The sequence below is a fragment of the Plectropomus leopardus genome, chromosome 7, assembly GCF_008729295.1.
Source record: "Plectropomus leopardus isolate mb chromosome 7, YSFRI_Pleo_2.0, whole genome shotgun sequence".
Lineage (NCBI taxonomy): Eukaryota > Metazoa > Chordata > Actinopteri > Perciformes > Serranidae > Plectropomus > Plectropomus leopardus.
In genome coordinates, this window is record NC_056469.1 from 5,546,380 (window position 1) to 5,567,510 (window position 21,131).

Sequence of the window (21,131 nt, forward strand, 5' to 3'; positions counted from 1 at the left end):
ACAGAACCGATACAAGAACCAGAGCTAATGTGGTGGAATATGGGTATAAGTTGGCCTTGGATGCTTTCTGTATAGTGTAGGTTAAGATAGATCTGTCCTGCTCGATTTGATTTGGGGACATTTACAGTCCAGCAGTTCCAGCCAAACATGTTATCTGATAAAGCATTCTGTCTGCTTCACACATTGCTTGGCCCTCAGCCTTCATTTTTTTGTCACTGAGGGGCTGTTAACTACAGTAACACAAAAACGCTAATAGCCCTATCTAGAACCAGTGTTAGGTTTGTCTCTTCCGGGCTACTGTAGAAACATGGCGGTGCAACATGGCATGGTACAGCAACAATCCGTAATGGGGGCTGGGCTTAGCAAATGGTCAGTTGCATGAAATTTATAGGAGTCGGACAAGGCAGCTGTTAAAGCTATTAGACTACATCACAGGGCCATAATAACTGCAATAACAATGTCTTTCCCCTTGTTGGAGCCCATTGGTCAGTCATTCAACCAATTACCCAGGTCCAGTGATCCAGTGCCAGGCAGACAGAGAACTCCCACTAGGGCACCACGGACAGGCAGCCAGACAAATTAGACATGACCTCCGAATACATGGGCTGTTAGACAAAGGAAGTGAAGAAGAAGAGATTCCTCGCAGGCCTGCAGCCTGAGCTGATTCTCATAACATTTGTCAAATCAGCTGAGAAGTTGCTTAATCCACTGTTATCGTGATCTTTACACATTTATATATCTAATGCTTGCAAGCAAGCCAGAATAAACAATAGAGCTGTTATATAATCCTTATTTAATACCTCCGACATGGATAATAACACATAGTTGAACAGGCACAGTGTGAGATCTCCGCACTGTGGCTACATAGATGAAATTACATAACCCTGAAGTTGATTATGAAAGTGACTTGAGGAAGTGTGTCATCTTGCGCCTCTCATTGGTTCGCTTTTTCTCCTGAATCAGTAGGCACAATGTGTGCCTCTTCCTCCTCCTCTTCCCCCTCCTCCGATCAGGTCTGTTACCATAGCAACCTAATGAAGGCTAAGGAGGCCGTTTAAAAGTATAAGGGCTGAAAATATTGACTGTGGGCAGCGTCAGGCCAACTGGCCGGCAGCCCCAGTCAATCCGACGTTACTTCAAACGCCGTTCGTCTGTTGCCGTCACAGGTTCATTTTTGATCTGTTTGGGAAAGAGCGTGCACTAGTTTGGTCAGCTTTGCTACAAAAGAAGAGGGAATCAAGGAGTCTGATGCCAGAAACCTTGGCTTTGGTCCAAGTAGTACAAACTCATCTGCCCCCTCTTGGGTCACCCTCTATCCAGCTACTGCCTGGCTGTCTGCCAGTGCCTGTCTCTGTGTTTTCCCACCTCACCTCCCAGTGCCAGAGCATTGTCAGGAAGTTTGAGGGGAGAGGTTTCTCCTTTCACACGCCTATTTGGAAGCAATACATACTGCAGACTGATTTTGGCTTAAAATTTTGATGGATAATAGATCTTATCAGGGTTCCTACAAGGTGCTTGAGGTACTTGAATTCACACTCAGAAATTGAAGTCTTGAAATACCTTGATAATCAGACATTTTTTCAATCTTAGTCCTTGAAAAATTTATATAATTCAAAGGAGAGCAGAATGATTAATTATTTTATGAAATTTATTAGGTAAAGGTTTTAAACTGGGATGCAAACATTGGCTGTGGTTGCAATTAATTGACTCTGATGTACGGTATGAGTGTAAATCCCTGGTAAACATCAGTAAATAGTCAGCACCAGGATGTTTCATAAGCCTGCAAAACACTCACACTGGAGTCATTTCAGCCATTAGCACAAGTTTGGCAGTAAATTAGCGGAAGTTGATTTTAGGCCTCTGGTAGCATGTTTTCTCCATTTATAAATTTGCACAATTGTCTTGCAACAGATGGCTGTTGAGATAACAATTTCACCCTTTGAAATAAAAATGAGGGCTTCATAGTAGGGTTTGACCTATATTGGTTTTTTGGGGCCAATACTGATACTGATTATAAGTAGTTAATGAGACCAATTTACAATCGAAATTGAAAATCTTTCTGTCAGTATTTAGAATGTGGTATATAACAAACAAAACTTTGTTTAAAAGCCTTTAGCAAATGTTTTATCAAAACTGAGACTTTCATCATACTTATATCATATACAGCAAGTTCCCAGCAACTTGCTGTATATGATATTTAAAATCTAAGTGAAAATTTCAATACATGAATAAATAAAACAACACCCTTAGGTTTTACAAACTAAAAGTTCCCCCCATGCTTTCTTTGCACTGTTGAATTTATTTATTTTATCAGCAATTATTAAAATAAAATACCAATACAAATAATCGACAAAATGCCAAATATCAACCCCAGCCAGCCAGGCCAATAATCTGTCGACCCTGTTTGAAAGAGTGCTTGAAAGTCCTTGAATTAGACTCGCCCCGGTGTGTACAAACCCAGCCTTGTTGTGTTTCAGTCAGGCTGCACTCCTACCAGAAAATAAAAGCAAGGAGGTACGCTGGTGGTTTATAGCCAAAGAACAGTGTGGCTTGAGTGATGAATTATTATGAAATGGCTTGAATTGTCTTTGGGTTTTCCTGCTGGGACAGGAAAAGACAGAACAGAGCTGTCTCTCTAAGGATGCAGTAGGATGTGGGCAGATATAAGCATTTTCATTCTTATTTTAATTTCTGTGTGTGTGTGTGTGTGTGTGTGTGTGTGTGTGTGTGTGTGTGTGTGTGTGTGTGTGTCTTTTTCCCCTCTCTGTCTCACCTCCATCTCTGTTGTTCCTGCTGTCCATTGTTCATAAGAATTAAGCTGCTGCCTTGCACTGAGAGAACCCAAATGTAGAGATGTGTCTACAAAAAAATGGCACTCCTCCTTCCCTTTTCTTTATGGTTGCACATCACAATCTCTTTGTGTGGTTAGCACTCGTATTATTCTGGGATTTCATCCCAAAACCACATTGGTTTTCCATTGCAGATTTAGTATCACCATTTGGGTTTCCATTGAGAACTATTTGCAGTGCATTGAGAGATTAACCAAAGTAAGTGAACTGATCCACTTAGACTTGCAATATAATAAATACAATTTAGCTTGCTATTGACTATCTTGTTAAAGCAAAACCACAAGGCAGTGTGTTTTACCTCTAATTTACCATGCTAAAGTGTGTTTCATGATTTGTTACCACTGGATCAGTGAGTACTTGTTGTTAAGCCTATAAATAATGTTTGAAAACATTATTGCAAAGTGGGCTCTGATGGAATACAGATATGTCCCTATTTAAGAGCTGGACCTGTCAGAGGATTTACTAGACAAAGGTGGATTCTTCAGAGGAGCGCCTTTGTCAGCTCAGAAAGTCTGAAAATCTGAATGTCAGACTTTGCTCGTTTCACGTGTACCAGAGTCAACAGTTTCTTCCACATGATGGAAACAAATGTGTGTACTATTATAATTGGAAAAATATCCAAATAACTTCAATTTTTCAAAATCTCTCGGTAAGCGTCACTTCTCGGCCACATTTAAAAGAACTTTTTTTTGCCTTTTTGCGGACTCAGCCTACATGTGGTGCACACTCTACCTGGTGAACTAGAGATCACCCCTATTTAAAAGAACTTAGAACATGTCTCACGACATATTTGGTGTGAAACTGCAGAGCTCAAAGGATTCAGCCCCTAAAACTGGTGGACAGATATTGTTTGTTCTAATTTTGTCATAAAGTTGGCTGTGTTGGTGATGGCAGTCTCGCGTTTTCTCAGTTAATGGATTGTTACCACTTCAACTTCAAAAACTCAGACATGCATAGTCGTTTTACTGGTTTCTCCATCTGAGATTCCATCTCCATCTCCTCTGGTGTTAAAGCTTTGGGAAAGATGGGTTGCCAGGGCCAAAAGGGCATCATAGGAGTAGTTTGGCTCATCATTAATTATGTTCTTGTGTTTTTTGTTTGTTTTGTTTTGGTGTCTTAAATTGGTCATTTTTTTGGGCTATTTATTTAGGGAGGGCTGGCGATCTACTGTGTGCTTCCTATAGTGAAAGAGAGCAGAGTGGATATTAATTTGGTTGAATAATTGATAATATTATGGCAAAGAAGTAACCTGTGTTCTGGCCTAGTAACCCAGGATTAAAACGTCCCCAAATTATGGAATTTGTTTGTTTGTTGTTCCTTTCATCTCTACTATCAACCCCAAAACAGATGCTACTGTATAAAGGTCCCACTTTGCAATGCAACCATTGCATCCAGAAGTGACACAGTTGACTGTAAAAGTGTTCTTTTTCTTTTTTTACCAAAACCACAGACCACCTGCTTTACTCAGTTTGTCACTGTCTGAGCAGTTATGATCCTTCAGAATAATTACTGTAAACAAATAACACTATAGCCAAGAATATCAATAATCTCGTCATTACAAGTGCTGTTGTTAGAGATTTGTTTCTCAAAAATAAGACGACATCTCTTACACTTTTCTTTCTCTAACAAAGAGGATGTTTCTTCTTGTTCCATTGGTGTTTAAGGGCAGTTTTCTCTTCTTGTTTTGTACTTTAAACTGTTTGACTTGATATCCATAACAAAAGACATTAACACTTAATCAGATGACACAGTGTAAAAGACAGGTTTTTATGCAGGATTACCAGTGTGATGCATGCAAAATCATTCAAAAAGGAAATATAAGTAGAAATGCTGTTAAAGCAGTGCCAACATCCTGTCATTGTTGAGTTCAGTTATGCTCAATATACAAGGGGTTATTATAGTTCAGAGATGTGAAAAGATTGGTCTTGAGTCACTAACTCAAAATGCAGAGTCGACTGCTGTAACCTGGTACCATTTTGTGTCTCAATTATTATTATTATTTGACTCCCTGCTCCATCAAAAGGATTTTTAATAAATTTTATTTTGAGTTGATCACAGTTGGGTACTTGCTACTCACCTCACATACCTGCACCCACACAGCCACCTATACACCCACACACACAGAGACACACACCCCACAGTCGCAGTGATTCTGTGTATTTGAGTAGCTGTGTGTAGTCTCTCTGTGTGTGTGTGTGTGTGTGTGTGTGTGTGTGTGTGTGTGTGTGTGCAGAGCACTCAGCCAGAAAGCTCATCAATGGCTGTGAGATTTTGCCGAATGTTACTATGGTAACTGCAGTGAAATTGCTTCATAAGAGAGCGAATTGTTCATGTGTAGGATGAAATGAAACTGAGGATGAAGAGTATGGAAATAAGGTACAAGGTGGAAGAGAAAGATGAGGAGTTTATGAATGGAGTAGTAGAAAAATTTGTTGACATGTAAGTGGGATGAATGAAGGGCAGCTGAAAAGGATGAAGATGAGAAAAAATGAATAAAAATCAATGTGTATGGATAACTTGAAAAGGTTCAAATATAGATATAGTGTCTTGTGTTTCTCCATGTCTTTTCTGCCTCTCACTACTTCAGTCTCTTCACCTCATTCCTATGAGTGTATGAGAGCTGTCTCATAAATGTATTCATACATCATCTCAGTCTTCACAGCCTTTCATTGTGGAGAGCCTTTGTGTTTTACATAAATATTGTTTTGTCCACAGAGGAAATATCACCAGCTTAACCGGTGAGTGTGTGTGTGTGTGTGTGTGTGTGTGTGTGTGTGTGTGTGAGTGTGTGAGAGAGAGAGAGAGAGCGAGAGAGAAAGAGAGAGAGAGAATAAATTACTAATATAATAAAATGTAGTTACATCGATAAGAAACACAGTTATGAGATGACTGTGTTATTGTGTGATGTTTTGTGACTTCTCCTCTCGCAATAACATTCCAAGAAGCATGGCCATGGATGTTCAAAACATTGGCAGGTTTATTTCTGTTGCACCACACTAGCCTACATTATTTCCAATTGCAGGAAGTCAGTTCCTACCAACAAGTGCATAGACATAGCTATTTATAAACTGGCTAACTGCAAACTGTTTCCATTGCAGTTTTGCAAAATATTCCTTTTTTTGAATTGTCTGACATATCGCCTCATGCGAGCATAAAAACTTTTTTGTGATAAATTAGGTTTTTTCAAAAACTGACTTGTTTTCATGGGGTGTATCTTATATATATATATATATATATATATATATATATACACATATATAATACAATGCAATTTTGTTGGAGCAGTCCAGTTTGCAGCATGACATAAATAAGATATAAAGAATTTAAGTATATTTACATACATAAGCACACACACGCACAAGCCCAAGCACACCTCACCTCACCCATACTCATAACCACATACATATTCATACCTGTAAAGCTTAAAAATATGAGATAAAACACTCAGATTATATTTATAAATAAATAGAGTATGGGACACATGATAGTTATTGCACCATGGAAACATGTCTACTGTTTTCAGAACTGAACACTTTGAAGTGCCATAATTAAGTGACAGTGAAACTAATATCTTAAGTGTTATTACTATTTGTTAAATGGATAAGCACCTCTGTTGCTCCATTGGCACAGAATTTTCTTTTCCCTACCATTTATCTAACTGACTGAAACATTAAGTTCTTTTGATTTTCTCCTTTACAGTTCTTTTTTCCCTCAGCAGCAGTTGATGTCAGCATAGACTGTCAGATTTCCTGCTTTTGGAAAGCTATGAAAATGTTTAGATTTACCACCTACAGCCCAGCTGTGAGAACACAGCCTTCCAACGCTGTCTGACATTCTGAACAGCACACTGAAGCGTGCAGCAGCCTTGAGAAGTACAGAAAGTTTTTTTCTCGCTCACCAGTGCCTACTCATTTTTAATGTCAGCTGCTTTTAATGTACAATACAGTACATGCACAAGCTCCTGTTTTATTTTCATGTTTCTGCCTTTTTTTAACTATCAAAGTGAGTCTCGCAAGAACAGAGGTACAAGCACACACACGCACACATCCAGACAAGCAGCTATAAGAAAAATCCATGTCATCACACAAGTTGGCTGCCAGCAGTATCCTCATTTGGCTGAGCATGTCATCAGGAGCATCAGAGTGGTTTCAGTGCTATGTTTATGTGTGTGCAAACTTATGTGTACAGACTGGAAATCGAGTGTATCATAACAGGTGAAAGGGCACAGCGGGTCAGTAAGTAGGGCTCTGTGAGTGTGTGAGTGTGTGCGTGTGTTTGTGCATGTAGTCTGTGTTATAGCTGTGGACAGGGTCATGGCTGTGGTTTCCATTAGTGAAAAGCCTGACGACAGAATGAATCACTCCGAGGGTCAGGTGCTAAAACAGAACCTTAAACAGGAGTCAGTACGCTAATTGGCATAAAGTCAAAGTTTTTTTAAAACTTTTTTCATCCAAACCTTCAGTTATAAAGTTTCCCCTGCCATTATAGCACACAGGACACCTCCTGCCCAAAACAAACATACCCAGAGGTCTCCGAATTAATTAACTCCATGTTTAAAAGCCTGGTACATAAATCTTTGATGCTCTTTCATAAAATGTTGACGGTATTAATATTATTTGGCTGCCTACTTTTTTTTGTTTGTGCCTCGTGATTCAAAAGCATTTGGTAAAAGAAGAATAAAAGGAGAGCAGACAAACAGGATACACTAGAGAGAATGCAGATAAAACCCTCTGAAAGCCACGACTAATTAAAATGGTCTGAATAGCATCCGGAAATTGCAGCAAAAGACTTGGTGTATAGACTAGAACTCATTATTTCTTATTATGAACAATCTTGCATCCACATTCAGCTTTGGAATTGTGGATTTAGCCACATTAAGTGCGTGGCTCTCATGAATGACAGTTTTGGTATCAGTCCACCATTTTTCATACTAAAAAAAACGTATCTATCTGATGGATTGTTTTGAAAGCTTGTAAAGATATTCATCTTCCCAGGAGGATGAATCCCTTCAAATGTGGTGATCACTCATCTTCTCAGGTACCGCTTTTGAATGAAATGTCTCAACTATTGGAAAGATTGCCGTGACATTTGTTGCACACATTCAAGTCCTTTTGGGCAGCATCTTCCAAGGCTAAAACATGAGGTTTGTCACGAAAGTGCCAAAAAATGCAGTTCCTGGATGCCTCTTGAGGGTGGCTCCAAAAGTGAGTCAATTTCCCCACGTTAAAATGCCCAACTTTACAGCAAAAATAAACATGTTTATGCTAGTTATTTTTATTCAGCCCTTCTTTACTCCTTCTTTGTCCCATAGTGCTGCTACAGCGTTTCCTTTTTTTGTACCACTTTTCTATTTTTACACTGAATTAAACAATAGTGGCACCATGCTGCTCCAGTGTGCGATTTTAGGCAGCATGCTGTCATTGTGGAATCAAGTTGTCTAGTTGCCTTTCAAGTCTCCCTGTTTTGGGTTACATGCTTAACATATCTTTAAAATGACCTGCCAATCCTGCTGACTGTCCCATTGTCTATATGCCCCCCTTAACATGAGTATTCATAACTTGGGCGATCTCCCAATTTGTACTCTAGTTCCACCAGCAAGTCAAAACATCAGTTTGGCCAGGAATTTTTATGACCAAATACCAAAGCTAATTCCCATCAGCTGTGCTTTGTCTTTAGCACGCTTAGACTCTCTAACATGGTGAAACTGGTAAACATTTTACCTGCTAAACATAAGCAGTCATGTTAGCAGTGAGCTCAAAGCACAGTTGTGCTTAAGTAGAGCCACACAGAGCCGATAGCACGGCTGTAGATTTTTAGTCTTGCTAAACTTCTGTAAACATCTTAGCTTTTATTTAAGGATTATAGTAAGCATCTTTCCATGTGTAGCGTTATTATCTGGGCTAACTTTCACACGGCCTTGAGAGACTCTGTTCTCTCTTCTGTTACTCCGGGTTATCTTATTTTTATTGATATATGTGCACCCTGTTAAATTTTTGCTATCTACTTCTGCGTTATCTCCCCTTCCCACATTTTCAAATGTGCTGCTGTTTGAATGCTAAGCAGTTTTTTTGCTGTCTCAGTGTGGCCGTGCAAACACAAGTCTTTGATAGAAGTAAACAAAGGAGATTGTCAAACATAATTCCCTACAAAAATCATTCTTCCATTAATTTCACGTGCTACTCAAGTGACTGCTCCACTTAATTATGATTCTGTCCCACCCAGACATCAGAGCTGTTTTCATCATCATGTTTACCAAAGAGAAATAGATGCTGTTCTGTGGCGTTAACCGCCTGGCTGCTTATTTAACAGTGTTTTAAAGCATTAGAGCTTTTCCATCAGCCTCTGAGAGTAGATAATTCAACACTGATAAGTTATCACTTCTCAAATATCCTTGCTTACATTGTGGAATTCCTACTCTGCTGTAGCCTTGGTTGAACCTTGAGGCCAGGATATCTGTTTTTTAGTATGTACCGTGATATAACTTGATGTTGGAGGACTGAAAGTCAGAATTCTCTCCATTGGATTGGAATAGTAGACACTCTGGATGACTTTCTCACAAGGATTTCAGCACTGGTTATCATTTCCGATAGCCTAGTGCTATTCAAGGACTTTGCTATGTGGTTTTGAGTACACAAGTGACTCGTTTCCAGAGATTTTCCAAGTGAAGGCCATATCAAGGCTAACAGGGCATTGCACGGGGATGAATACATACTCTACATAAATACCAACAACCTAAACCTACAAGATAAAGTATGCAATGTAAATAACTGCTTGTGCTGTTGTTTTCAAACCTGTTTGGTTCTTAAAGTTTTATTTTGATTGCATAAAGGCTTATGACAGAACACATGCTAAAATATGAGCATGCACGTATATCCTCACATACAGAAAGAGAGCATGGTTTGAATATTTAGAACATAATCACACTGAGATCCGGAGCAGACACTTCCTGTTTGTGTCACCAAAAGGGCAGATAAAAAACAGACTCAGAACTCTTCCACTGTGGCTCCTCTCATTATTACTCTGTCTGTCACTCCATCTGTATGTCCATGTATCTGCTACATCCTCTGTCTCTGGATATTTCATATCTGTCAAGTGTCAGATGTTAGATAAATACATAAGACAGCATAGGAAAATCATACAAATAAAAACAGACAATATATGTATTATTATTATGATATTGTGAAAAAAAAGAAAAACAGTAGAATAGAAAATAGAATTTTAGTTTATTGGGATACTTTTTCTGTCATAGAGCAGTTTTATTTTGAAATATATATATATTATTAAAACTTTTTCGAAAGTCTTTTTTCTGTTTAACAGTAGGGTTTGGCAATATGACAGTATACTGTGATGGTAGAAGTGTGTCCACCAGAGAGCTGTGGACACTATTTGGAGTGAACTATGTAGCAAATCATGGCTAAAATCTCATGTAATTTTGTGATTCTCGCGTGATCTCATGAATCCAGTTGCCTCATAATATAAAATGATTTAGGCATGCGTGGAGGAGGACAGTAAAGGTTTATAAACAGAAACTTTTGACACTTTAAATTGTTGTTCTCAGGAACCATACAGCCTTTAGTTTTATTGTTTATTTAGTCTTTTGTTTTTAATCCCCTTAACAAAGCAGACTCATGCTGTTCAGCCAAACACACTTTGTTTCCAAAATTGCCTAATATGTCCTCACATTTTAGGATATGCTAATAAAATATAGCATGAGACAGTCTTGAGTTTAAATATTTTACTCATTGTAAACATCATTCAAGTTTAATTGATAAAGAATACATACAGATACAGAGCTGATACAGAATGTATTCTGTGCTCCTGTCAAACATTGTGGGATACATTATCGTAAAGACTTAACTCTTGTTGTCTCATGTGAGGCAGTTGTTTTTTGTTTGTATGGAAACTCCAAGAAAATAATCAAATTTGATGAATTTAGGCCACTGCAAAGGCCTCAACCTGCATGGGGCATACACTCTACTAGGTTAGCTAGACGACGCCAAACTTTATGGTTATTTTAAACTATTTCTGAACTGATTTTCAGCACAGATATCATGTTGTGATATGTACTGTATATATACTGTAGTTCCTCTAATGGCCACTTAAGGCTGGCTCCAAAAGTGAGTCAATCTCTATGGACCCTCGTGTTCAACTTTACAGCAGAAATAAATGAAGTAACGGGGGGGCTGGGGGCAATTTGTTTATTACTCACCCGTACATTTTATTAATACTTTAATTTAAATTAACAGTCACACATACTTAAGGGCATGGACGAACCTTAGGTTTCAAAACAGGTGTCAACAAACCAATGGGTGACCTCAGCTACATCCTTTATTTATCGTCTTTGGTCATAGGCTATCTAGGAAAATAGATCTTTGAAACATTTAATAGTTTGTAGTCAAACAAGTAAATTTAGTCAAGCCCCATAAATCCAGTAAATTTGACATCTGTTTATTGAGGTATACATGTTTACATGAATATTAAAATTGACTGCAAACAGGGATTATAAAGCTTTATCCTGGTCATAAAGATCTATACTACAAACACTGATACACCCTTTCCTGGAAGAGGATTATAAAATTGCCTTTCAGGAGGTTATGAATCTGAATGATGTTTGCTGAGGGGCTCAGCTTAAATATCATTTGACTGCGCCACCTTTTCCTCCAAGTACAGTTAAACTGAGCGTAGTGTGTGTGTACAGAGATTTATAGACTAATTAAACCCATGATGGGCATATGGCTTGTGTGTACTCAGAGTACACAGGGCTGTTTTCCATGGAAAGTTCCAATAGTTTGTAAAAAGAGGGTGATTTTAGTCCTGATAAACGTCAGGTCTAAAGAGAAGGGTTGCTTCCATTTTTGGTTTTGTAAAGCCACTTGAGGACAGCAGCTGCAGAGTGTAGTCTGTGGTTATTTAACTGATGCATATATGAGATTCAGGCCAAAAAAAAAGAAAAAGCATACCATAATGGAGCCCATCACTGAACTCCCCTTAAAGAAGCATACAATATCGAAACACAAAACATGTATTTCAAAGGGTTGACTCTGCAGGTCATGGGAGTGCCTCTAACCACAGAAAAATCAAATGAAATTCCCTCATCCTTGATATTAGTAACATTTGCTGCAGGGAATCATGACAAGCAGGGGATTTTTTTCCCTGGTATTTTGTAACAGTAACAATATGATGCACTTTTTGTCCAAGCGCATCAGTCTGCCACCGTTACAGGTTGTACAATAAATCGTGTTTTCATTACTGTGCTTTTAAAACCTCATGGTGAATATTGTCAGTAGTCATTAGGACGAATGAGTGAGTTCGAATGTGTGAGTTCTTGTACCTTTAAACAGGTGAAATTATTATTGAAATCCAGGGTTCTGACACTGAATTTTTCCTACCCCCACATGTGCAAGCCTGTCTTAAAAACATCACTCAAAAACCTGTCCAAAAGATTAATTTAAAATTATACCACTAAGCCAATAATTCTGGTATTTAAAGTCTGTATATTTCACATGTTTGATGAACAATTATTGTCATCTCTGTCCTTTAGGTGGGACCAAGGAAATCAATAAAACTCTGTATTGCACTTTAAATGACGTCTTAAGTTTTATCCCATCCTAAAACCAAACCCTCTCTCCTCCCTTTGTCTCCCAGCTGTGAGCCAAGTGATTGACCAGACCTACAGACATGGGGAAGCAGAACAGCAAGCTCCGTCCGGAGGTGATGCAGGACCTCCTGGAGAGCACTGACTTCACCGAGCACGAGATCCAGGAGTGGTACAAGGGCTTCCTGAGGGACTGCCCCAGCGGGAACCTCTCCATGGAGGAGTTCAAGAAGATCTACGGCAACTTCTTCCCCTATGGAGACGCTTCGAAGTTTGCAGAGCACGTCTTTCGCACATTTGATGCCAATGGTGACGGGACAATAGACTTCCGGGAGTTTATCATCGCACTAAGTGTGACGTCACGTGGCAAGCTGGAGCAGAAGTTGAAATGGGCATTCAGCATGTACGATTTGGACGGAAACGGGTACATCAGTAAAGCTGAGATGCTGGAGATTGTTCAGGTGAGTGTGCATGGAGGCAGATAGACATGTTGGGCTGTTTTCGTATAGACATTTCATATTGACCAAAGAAGATCACAGTGTCTAAAATACCAAAAAGTGCAAAAATAGAACAGAAGATTACTTTAAAAGGAAAAAAGTTTCTCTTACATGTTAGTGTTGTCGGGGCAGTTAGTTCAGAGTTAATATCCATCAGGTGACTCACACACTCACTGTTACATTAGCCAGGGCAGTGATTGTTAAACATTTGTATTAACAAGACTGCCACTGTGTCCATAACACACTATTTGTGAGAGTAGGAAGAACAAGGCTGGCATTTTAAGGACCGGATACTCAACAGGGATACTCAACCTGCTTTACTTGGGGCCTGCTTGTATCAAATGACAGGAGCCCAGGAAATAGCCCCATACACATTTCTTAAATTTGAGGAAATTTCTAGGATTTTAGAATATTTTTTAGGATTTTAGGATGTTTCTGGGACTTAAGGATATTTTTAGAAATTTGAAGACATTTCTAAGATTTTAGCACATTTCTAGGATTTTGGGATATTTCTAAGAATTTTAGGACGTTTGTAGAATTTTAGAATGTTTTTAGGATTTCAGGGAATTTCAGGGATTCTAGGACTTTTCTTGGATTTTAGGATGCTTTTAGTATTTCAGGACGTTTTCGGTTAGCTAGGACCTCTGTCGGGGGTTGTAGGTATCCTCTACTGGCACTTTTTATGATAAACAAGCTCTGTTTTTTTAACTGTCTTATGCCCTCTGGCACCTATGTAAACTAAAAGTACAAAAACAGTTCCCAGTGTGAATCACTTTTGTTTTTATTGGGGGGGGGGGTAACCTATCCGGGGCCAGATTTGGCTCACAGAACATAAGTTGAGTATCGCTGACATAGAGCTTTGCTCCACACAGGGAGTAAGCACTTACAGACATGGAGCTAGACGTGCCGCCATCTAATGCATGATTTCTTAGAAATATTTCATTCTTTATTTACTGCCAGTATCTGAATGTCAGTGGACCTAAAATATGCAATTAGATATTAAGATTAATGGAATGAAAGCAGTTTTGGAGTCATTCGGGAATCATTAGCTCTACTTCTTAAATGTGGCTTCTAGTCTAACATAGAAAGGAAGAAGATGGATTTTCCATCTGCTCTGCACCTTTATGTTCCACAAATGGAAGCTTAGCCTAATCCATGTCTGTTAAAACACCTACTGTGTGGTGTATATGCTCCTATGTTTAAGGGTTATCTGTCTGTCTTACAGCTGTATTAAGTCTTTCACTATTGTGTTTATGTATGTAGGTTTTAGCGTGAGCATTAGTCTATTTTGTAAAGCCTACTTGGTTTGCTTTATAGTTGCCAAAAACAGTCTAATGCTGGAAAGATGATGAAGGACATTTATATTAAATCCCCTGACAGTGTTAAAAGTCCTGCATGACACCCTGTTGTTGGGCATTAAGGTAATGGAGGTAAATGTCAACTAAAATGCTCTGGAGGCTTTCAAACATTTTCATAAAGCTACAGATGGTTACTTTAATATGAATATTTTTTTTGTCAAATTTGCTGAAACTTCAGTACATCCACATAGCAATATATGAGACAGATATTCTTTGAAAAAAAAAATCCTGTTTATCCACTTCCTCGTAGTGTTTCTAATGGCATTTGCAAGAATCCAACGCGGCTGAGGAAAAACAACCAATCAGAGCCGAGGAATGGTTTTTCAGGGCTGATATAAATTATTAATAGTTAATGAGACCAATAATATTTGGAACCAATATGCATTTACAATAAAATTCTAAATCTTTCTGTCAATATTTAGAATTAGAAATATAAAAAAACTCCAACAAAAAACTTAGTTTAAATGCCTTTAGCAAATGTTAGATCAAGACTGAAATGTTTAACATCATAAACAGCAAGTTCCCAGCAAAGTCAAATCACAATTTAAATACAAAATGAATGGATAAAAAAAAGCTCCCTGAGGTTTTAAAAAATAAAAGTTCCCCCCATGCTGACACTTTCTTTGCAGTTAAATTAATTAATTAATACATTTTATTGCCAATATCTGCCCCAATAATCACCAGGCTGATAGTCTGTCACCCCTTATTGTGAATTGCTTAAACTGTCAAACTAGTCAGCTTTAATCAAATCCGAATCAAGATTGTGTCACTGCAGTACCTATTTCTCACTTCAAATAATTTCAGAAATTTTTTTTAGTGTACTGTTAAGCTGTAAGAGTCCTGACACACCAAGTCGACAGTCGGTCATTGGTCAAAGTCGGGCTATTTTCGAGCATCTGTCACCCTTTTTTTGCTATGCATCCCAAACCCTTGGCCCTCTTAAGTGCTTTGTTTCAGCTCAACTGTCAGGTGGCTCACAAACTTTCTCATTTTAAAGCTGAACAGTACACTCAAATATGTCTCTGAAAACATTTGATATGAGAAATAGGCAACACAGACACAGAATCTTTATATATATTTGATCCGTGCTGCCTAGTTTGACAGTTCGACTGCAGCTCCTGTCTGACTCATGTACAGGTCTGATATAGTGACAGTTTCAGCAAATATGACAAAAGTAATTTTTTATAAAGTTACCAACTGTTGCTTTAACGTCATATTTTTTATTATAAAAACCGATTTAAACTAACATAACGTTGTAGTTGGGCGCAAACCTTGTGTCTCCACATTTCACTATTTTCATTTTTCTCCATAAATTAATTTTATTGGTCCCCCTCTATTTTTATTAGTGGGTTCATCTCTCTCAACCAATGAAATCTATTTAAAAAGCTTGTGACTAAACCTGTCTCCACTGGATCCTTTTAAAAACACAGTATAGCAATTTTGAGATAGGAGGTTAACGCCCAACTGCAGCGATAGGCAGTTTGAGGAACCGTTGTCATTTTGAAATGAGAGTTATAGTGTATTTTCAGATTTGAATTTATTCCCATTGTTAGTTTCTTTGGGGTGTTCAGTAGTTTTGCTTTAGGATTATAGTATAACAACTGGAAACGTTTTCTGGGTTCAGCAGCAGGGCACAGCTCACCTTTAAAAGAGAAAACGGAGGGAAAAGAAGGAGCAGGGTGGCATTTCCTGCACAAGACTTCCTCATGTAAACAGACTATTACAGCTGCACACACACACTACATCTGTGTGTGTGTGTGTGTGTGTGTGTGTGTGTGTGTGTGTGTGTGTGAGCGTGTGTGAGCGTGTGTGTGCGTGTGAGAGAGCGTGAGAGTGTTAGACCTCTTCACTCATTTTCATTTTTACTTCCTCCACATAGATGTAATAGCAGCTGGTCCCTCTTAGGTTTGAACTGGTTTCACCTCTAGTTGAGCAGATTTCTGAATTTTAGAGACAATATTTCTCTGTGATGTATGTTAAGTTGTGTCTCATTTTCTTTTGCCACTCAGCCGCAGAGAAAGTAAAGTGGACTTTTTAAGTTAATTTGCATTTTAGTATTGACATCCAGTAGTTGTTGTGTTCTCCCACAACCACCAGGCTCCATCTGTGAGTGAGGTAGAGCCCAAAACGCCCTTGCAATCCCACTAACTAATCATTAGCTATAGTACAATACACTTCACTTCAGAATTTTGACCGAAAAGAGGAGGTACATCACTATGACAACTGCCAATGGATGCCAAGAAACACAGAGTAACGTGGGGTAGAGAAAACAAACTACAAGGTTTTAAAACAGCTGTTTTAGAATATTTTTTTGTTAGTCATAAATTGATGTATCACATGTATTGAATGTGATTGTAATTTGCTGCAGACAGTGTGACCAAAAATATAAGTTCACCCTCACTCAACAAATCAAAAAACAGGCTCTTATGAAGGGAATCTGGAGACTCCCTGTGCACCAAAGGAGTGTATTGTACTGGCTAGAATGTTCTTTACTGTACTTACTGTAAAATTTACCATCTGCTGCTTATCTCGGAGGGTAAGACACACTTAAAGACTGTGTCTTTGGTTACTTATTTTGTGTGTTAATACAGCCAATCACACATTACACTCCGTTATTGAAATTTGACTAAATTGTTGTTAATGTGTCCACAGTATAATCTTAATCAAAAACTGATAGCAATATTTATAGTGGTGCTGATATATACAAATATATGTAAAAGGCTCAGTAATCTCCTCTGCATATTTCTAAAATACACAATCATGTATTTAAAGATTAATACAAATTAGCTATTATTTATCCAACATAAAGTTAAACATGCAGCCTAAATATCATTGCTAACGATACTTTAGGTAGCTGTGAATGTTGGTCTTTCTTGTCCCAATGCCAGGCAAATCTGTCAAATCAAACTTAGTGGAATGGGCCGATTCAAATGTTTGTACCGATCCAAGCCTACTGTGTTGGCCATAAAACCAAAACAGTGAGCTAAAGATGCTAAAAAACAAACCTGTGGAGCTCAGAGGAAGTGTAGTCGCATTATAATTCTTTGTGGGTTTGTCACTCTGAGCCAACCCATTTGCAATACACTTAATTATTTTATCCACTGTTATCCAAAAAAAGGTTGATCATAGCAACAACCAGCAACAACTTTTGTCAGATTTTCTTCTCCTCCTTGTTAAAACTTATCAGTGCCTTTCCCACAGTAACATCACAGAGCTTGGGTTGGTATTTCGAATTCTAGTTTCTCTACGCATACTCTGAATCACTGATGGTGTCAGTTTAGTAACGATAGTTTAGCTCATCCAGCCAACTTCTTTGATCAATTTCATGATAGCCACAATCCCAGCGAGTGTGAATCTGTAACGCCTCATATTTGCCCATGTATCATCACCTCAAGGTTAAATCAGCCTTCTTACCTCAAGACCGCAGTGATTCAGACTTCAGCTTGTCACCAGACGACACAAACCCTGTGCCCACTTTCCATTAAAAGGTGTTGCTCTTCCCAAGGACAAAAGAATAGAAGGCAATGACTCAGACGCTCATGTCTGGCTGTCTGTAGGACTCATCCATTGAAGTGAATAAGACGAGAAGAGTGTTGAAAAGTTGATAGATCTGCTTTTAATGAGGGAATGGGTGTGAGTGTGACTTTTTAGTTCATTTCTTTGTGTGTATGTGGCAGTTGTTAATTAGCTGAAGTTTGTTAAGGGCTCAGAAATGTTGTCCTCTTCAACCATGCACAAAAAAACAGTATTATAGTTCTAACTAAAGTTTGATTGTGGCTTTTGAAATGTGGCAGCAGGAGCTCTATGTTTTACATAGTTTTAAATCAGACAATGCCATTCCTTTGCATTGCTAAAGCGCAGTTTTACAAAGAGCCCAGGGCCATATCAGTTTCTCTCTCTCACTGTCTCAGACTCACACAGAAGCATTAATACATACACGCAGTGTTCATCTACCCTCATGTCTGTCTTTTTTGTCCGTCTCTGGTTTTGGCTGGCTAACTCTCCCGGTTCAAAGCCACCCACCTCTGCAGGCTGAAGAGAAAAGTTTTCAGGTAGCACTGACTCCTGCTACTAACTGCTGAAGTTAAAATGATGCCTGAGCTCAAAGTCTTTGAGTAAAGTCTGCAGTTTAGTGTGATCACAGTATTCGCTTTAGGCGTTTTCAGAGGGCAGATTGGCCTGTGGATCTTATAAAGCTAAATCCATTCATTTTGAATTGCGTACATGGGTCAGGGTCGTGATGGTAGCAGACTGAGCAAAGAAGCCCAGATTTACAAACCTTCTCTGCCTAAAGGCAACATTCACAAGCTTCAGTGCTGATGCGTCAGTGTTGCTGCTGATGTAGCGCTGGTTCAGTTCAGGTTATCAGAAGTGCGAATTAAGTGGTGAGTGAACTTTCCTGTTTCACATTAGTGACCTTTATCATACACAGTATTAGCATTGTTTGTGGCCTGGCTTCAAGGATGGACATTTCATTCGATCTGGCCACCACTCCAGTTTCAAACTCAAATCTGAAATACTGAAATAATAACAACTATTGCATTGAAGTTTTGTACACACAAAATTCCTAGAACCATCATGAGGTTGGCATTTATGGTTGTGAGTGAAATTTTGCAACAACTCTTAGATAGATGGATAGAGTTGTGATATTTGATGCAGACCTTCATGTCCCCCTCAGCATCAATTGTAGTAACTTTGTTAATCCCCCACTTCATATAAATCAGTGAAATAAAATAAATTACCTCTGTTAATAAAGAAACACATGTGGGATGCAAACTATCCGACAATTACGGCAAACTAAAATTACTATCATTCTAAATAGGGATGTAAATGGAAAAATTGTTAATCTGTTAATCGCAGAGAATATTTTTGAAGGGTTACTAGTCTTCAGTTATTTCACTGTGCACCACTTGGGTCTGGTATGTGCTAGCTAGCAGCGCCACTCATTCGTTAAGTCCCACGAGTAACTCTATCCCAGTCCAACATTGTTGCTGTGGAAACATTGTGCCCATCCTCTGGACTCCCCCCAGCTTTGCCCCACTGAGTAAGCAGCTCAATTTTGAGTCATAAAACCTCACAGCCTTGTTGACTTTGTTATCAATGTTACCACCGTTAGCAGTGTCAGCACGGCTAGTGGTGCCAACATAGTTAACTATGCTTATAGAGTAACTAAACCCCCAAACCACTTTTTTCATTTGAAAAGCAGTATAAATGGGTGTTTAGTAGTGTTGCTGATTGATTCAGGTCCAATTGACATTTAAGTGCAAAGTACTAAATGTCCATATTTTTTCTATATGATAAATATGCATAGGGACTGCCCTCTAAAAGTTCAAACCTGCTATTGCAATTAAATTTTGCTCTTGGCTGATCCCAGTGGCAGGAGCCCGCTTTTCTCATCAACTGAGCCCCCATCACTGCCCCATCACCACCCTCTCACCAACCGTGTACTTTCTGTGTTTGCAAGGGACAGGGAGGTGCTTTGGATCGAGAGGCTGCATGATTGGGTGACTAGGCGTGTCGCCCCCCCCATCAGCCCTGCCAATTTTTGAGACTTTTTACACATTCCAGGGAGGAGGCACTCAAGCCAAAAGTTGGGCATTTAGTTACACTTTAAGGGGTTTTATGGTCAAAATCAAACCACTTACTCACCTGAGCAACCTGGAGAAGACCAGAGGATGGCCACAATGTTTCCACAGCAGCACATTCTGCCACCAGGGCAGCGTTACCAACTGCCAAATGAGCAGTCCTGCTAACTAGCTAATATTAGCTCCCACTCAACCTGCATGGTGAGTACTTCAGAGTGGCAAAGGAATGAGGAGAGACTGGAGGGTGGGCAGCAGGGATGTTTCCACATGTTAACGCAGCTAGCAGGCTGTCTGTCAGCAAAGGCAACAGAATTTTTTTTTTAAGGTCAAGACATTTACATCTTAAAATATTAAAATTTCCCCACCTCGAAATAGAGGCACTTTGAAATGCATGGGTGATGCCCAATGGAAATCAAAACAAACAGAAACTGACATCCCATTTATGACAAAGAGCAAAAATGTTAAATGCAAAGACATGATTTGCATCCAAAATCGAACAAATTATGTTTCTGTAAATGTGATTTTACTGTTTTAGTAATGATTTAACACCATTGTTCTCTCTGCAAGGAATATTGACCACGTCAACAGCATTATGGTCATCATCACTTGCAAATACTTTATCCCGGAGCCTGCTATCCCACCCACAGTGGTTTCTGTGTTTTCTATTCACAGACCTCCATTCGCCGTGGTGAGGGAGCTCTGCGGCTCTCTCCAGCTAGCTAATGGTCTCTCCTGCAGAGAGTGTGTAAATGCTGGTGATGCTCATAATTAGCCTTGCTGTGGGAGTAATTGAATGAGATGGATCGCAGCCAGCCTGCCTCATCTTCTTCAGATAATAACCAAAACCGAACTCGGGGAGAAGGATAAAAGTGTCTCATCCACTCACCAATAGTTGATATCTACCCTCTGTCGACCTTTCATCTGAAACAGGGAGTTATCAGCAGAGCGGACGGGCACAGAGGGAAGTTCATTGTCTGTATTGGCAAAAACAGAGGGAGAGAGCATTCATACTGGTAATTAAGTGAGACTGAAGAGAATAGCAGGTTTGATGAATAGATCACTGCTCAGGCGGATAAAGTCGCCATGGGAAACGTATTCATCTTTTGTGTGAGGGTGAGGGGAGGCGCTGCATGCACGTTGTGTATGTGTGCTTATTACGGCAGGACAACTCAAACGGTGCTCAGCTATCTCTGTCCGCACAAATAAGTCTCAACAAGTGAACAGCCCCCCTCACTCTTTCCATCGGT

The 21,131-nt window shown here is 39.2% G+C and overlaps 1 protein-coding gene across 2 annotated transcripts in view; it reads left to right on the forward strand.

Moving 5' to 3' along the window:
* The window catches only part of LOC121945171 (neurocalcin-delta A), an 85,026-nt gene that overhangs the window by 55,688 nt on the left and 8,207 nt on the right, over nucleotides 1–21,131 (forward strand). For both annotated transcript variants that reach the window (XM_042489203.1, XM_042489204.1), the window contains one exon: nucleotides 12,495–12,905. In XM_042489203.1, coding sequence (XP_042345137.1) covers nucleotides 12,528–12,905 — 378 coding nt within the window. In that variant the 5' untranslated portion in view covers nucleotides 12,495–12,527. The remainder of the gene's footprint in view (nucleotides 1–12,494; nucleotides 12,906–21,131) is intronic.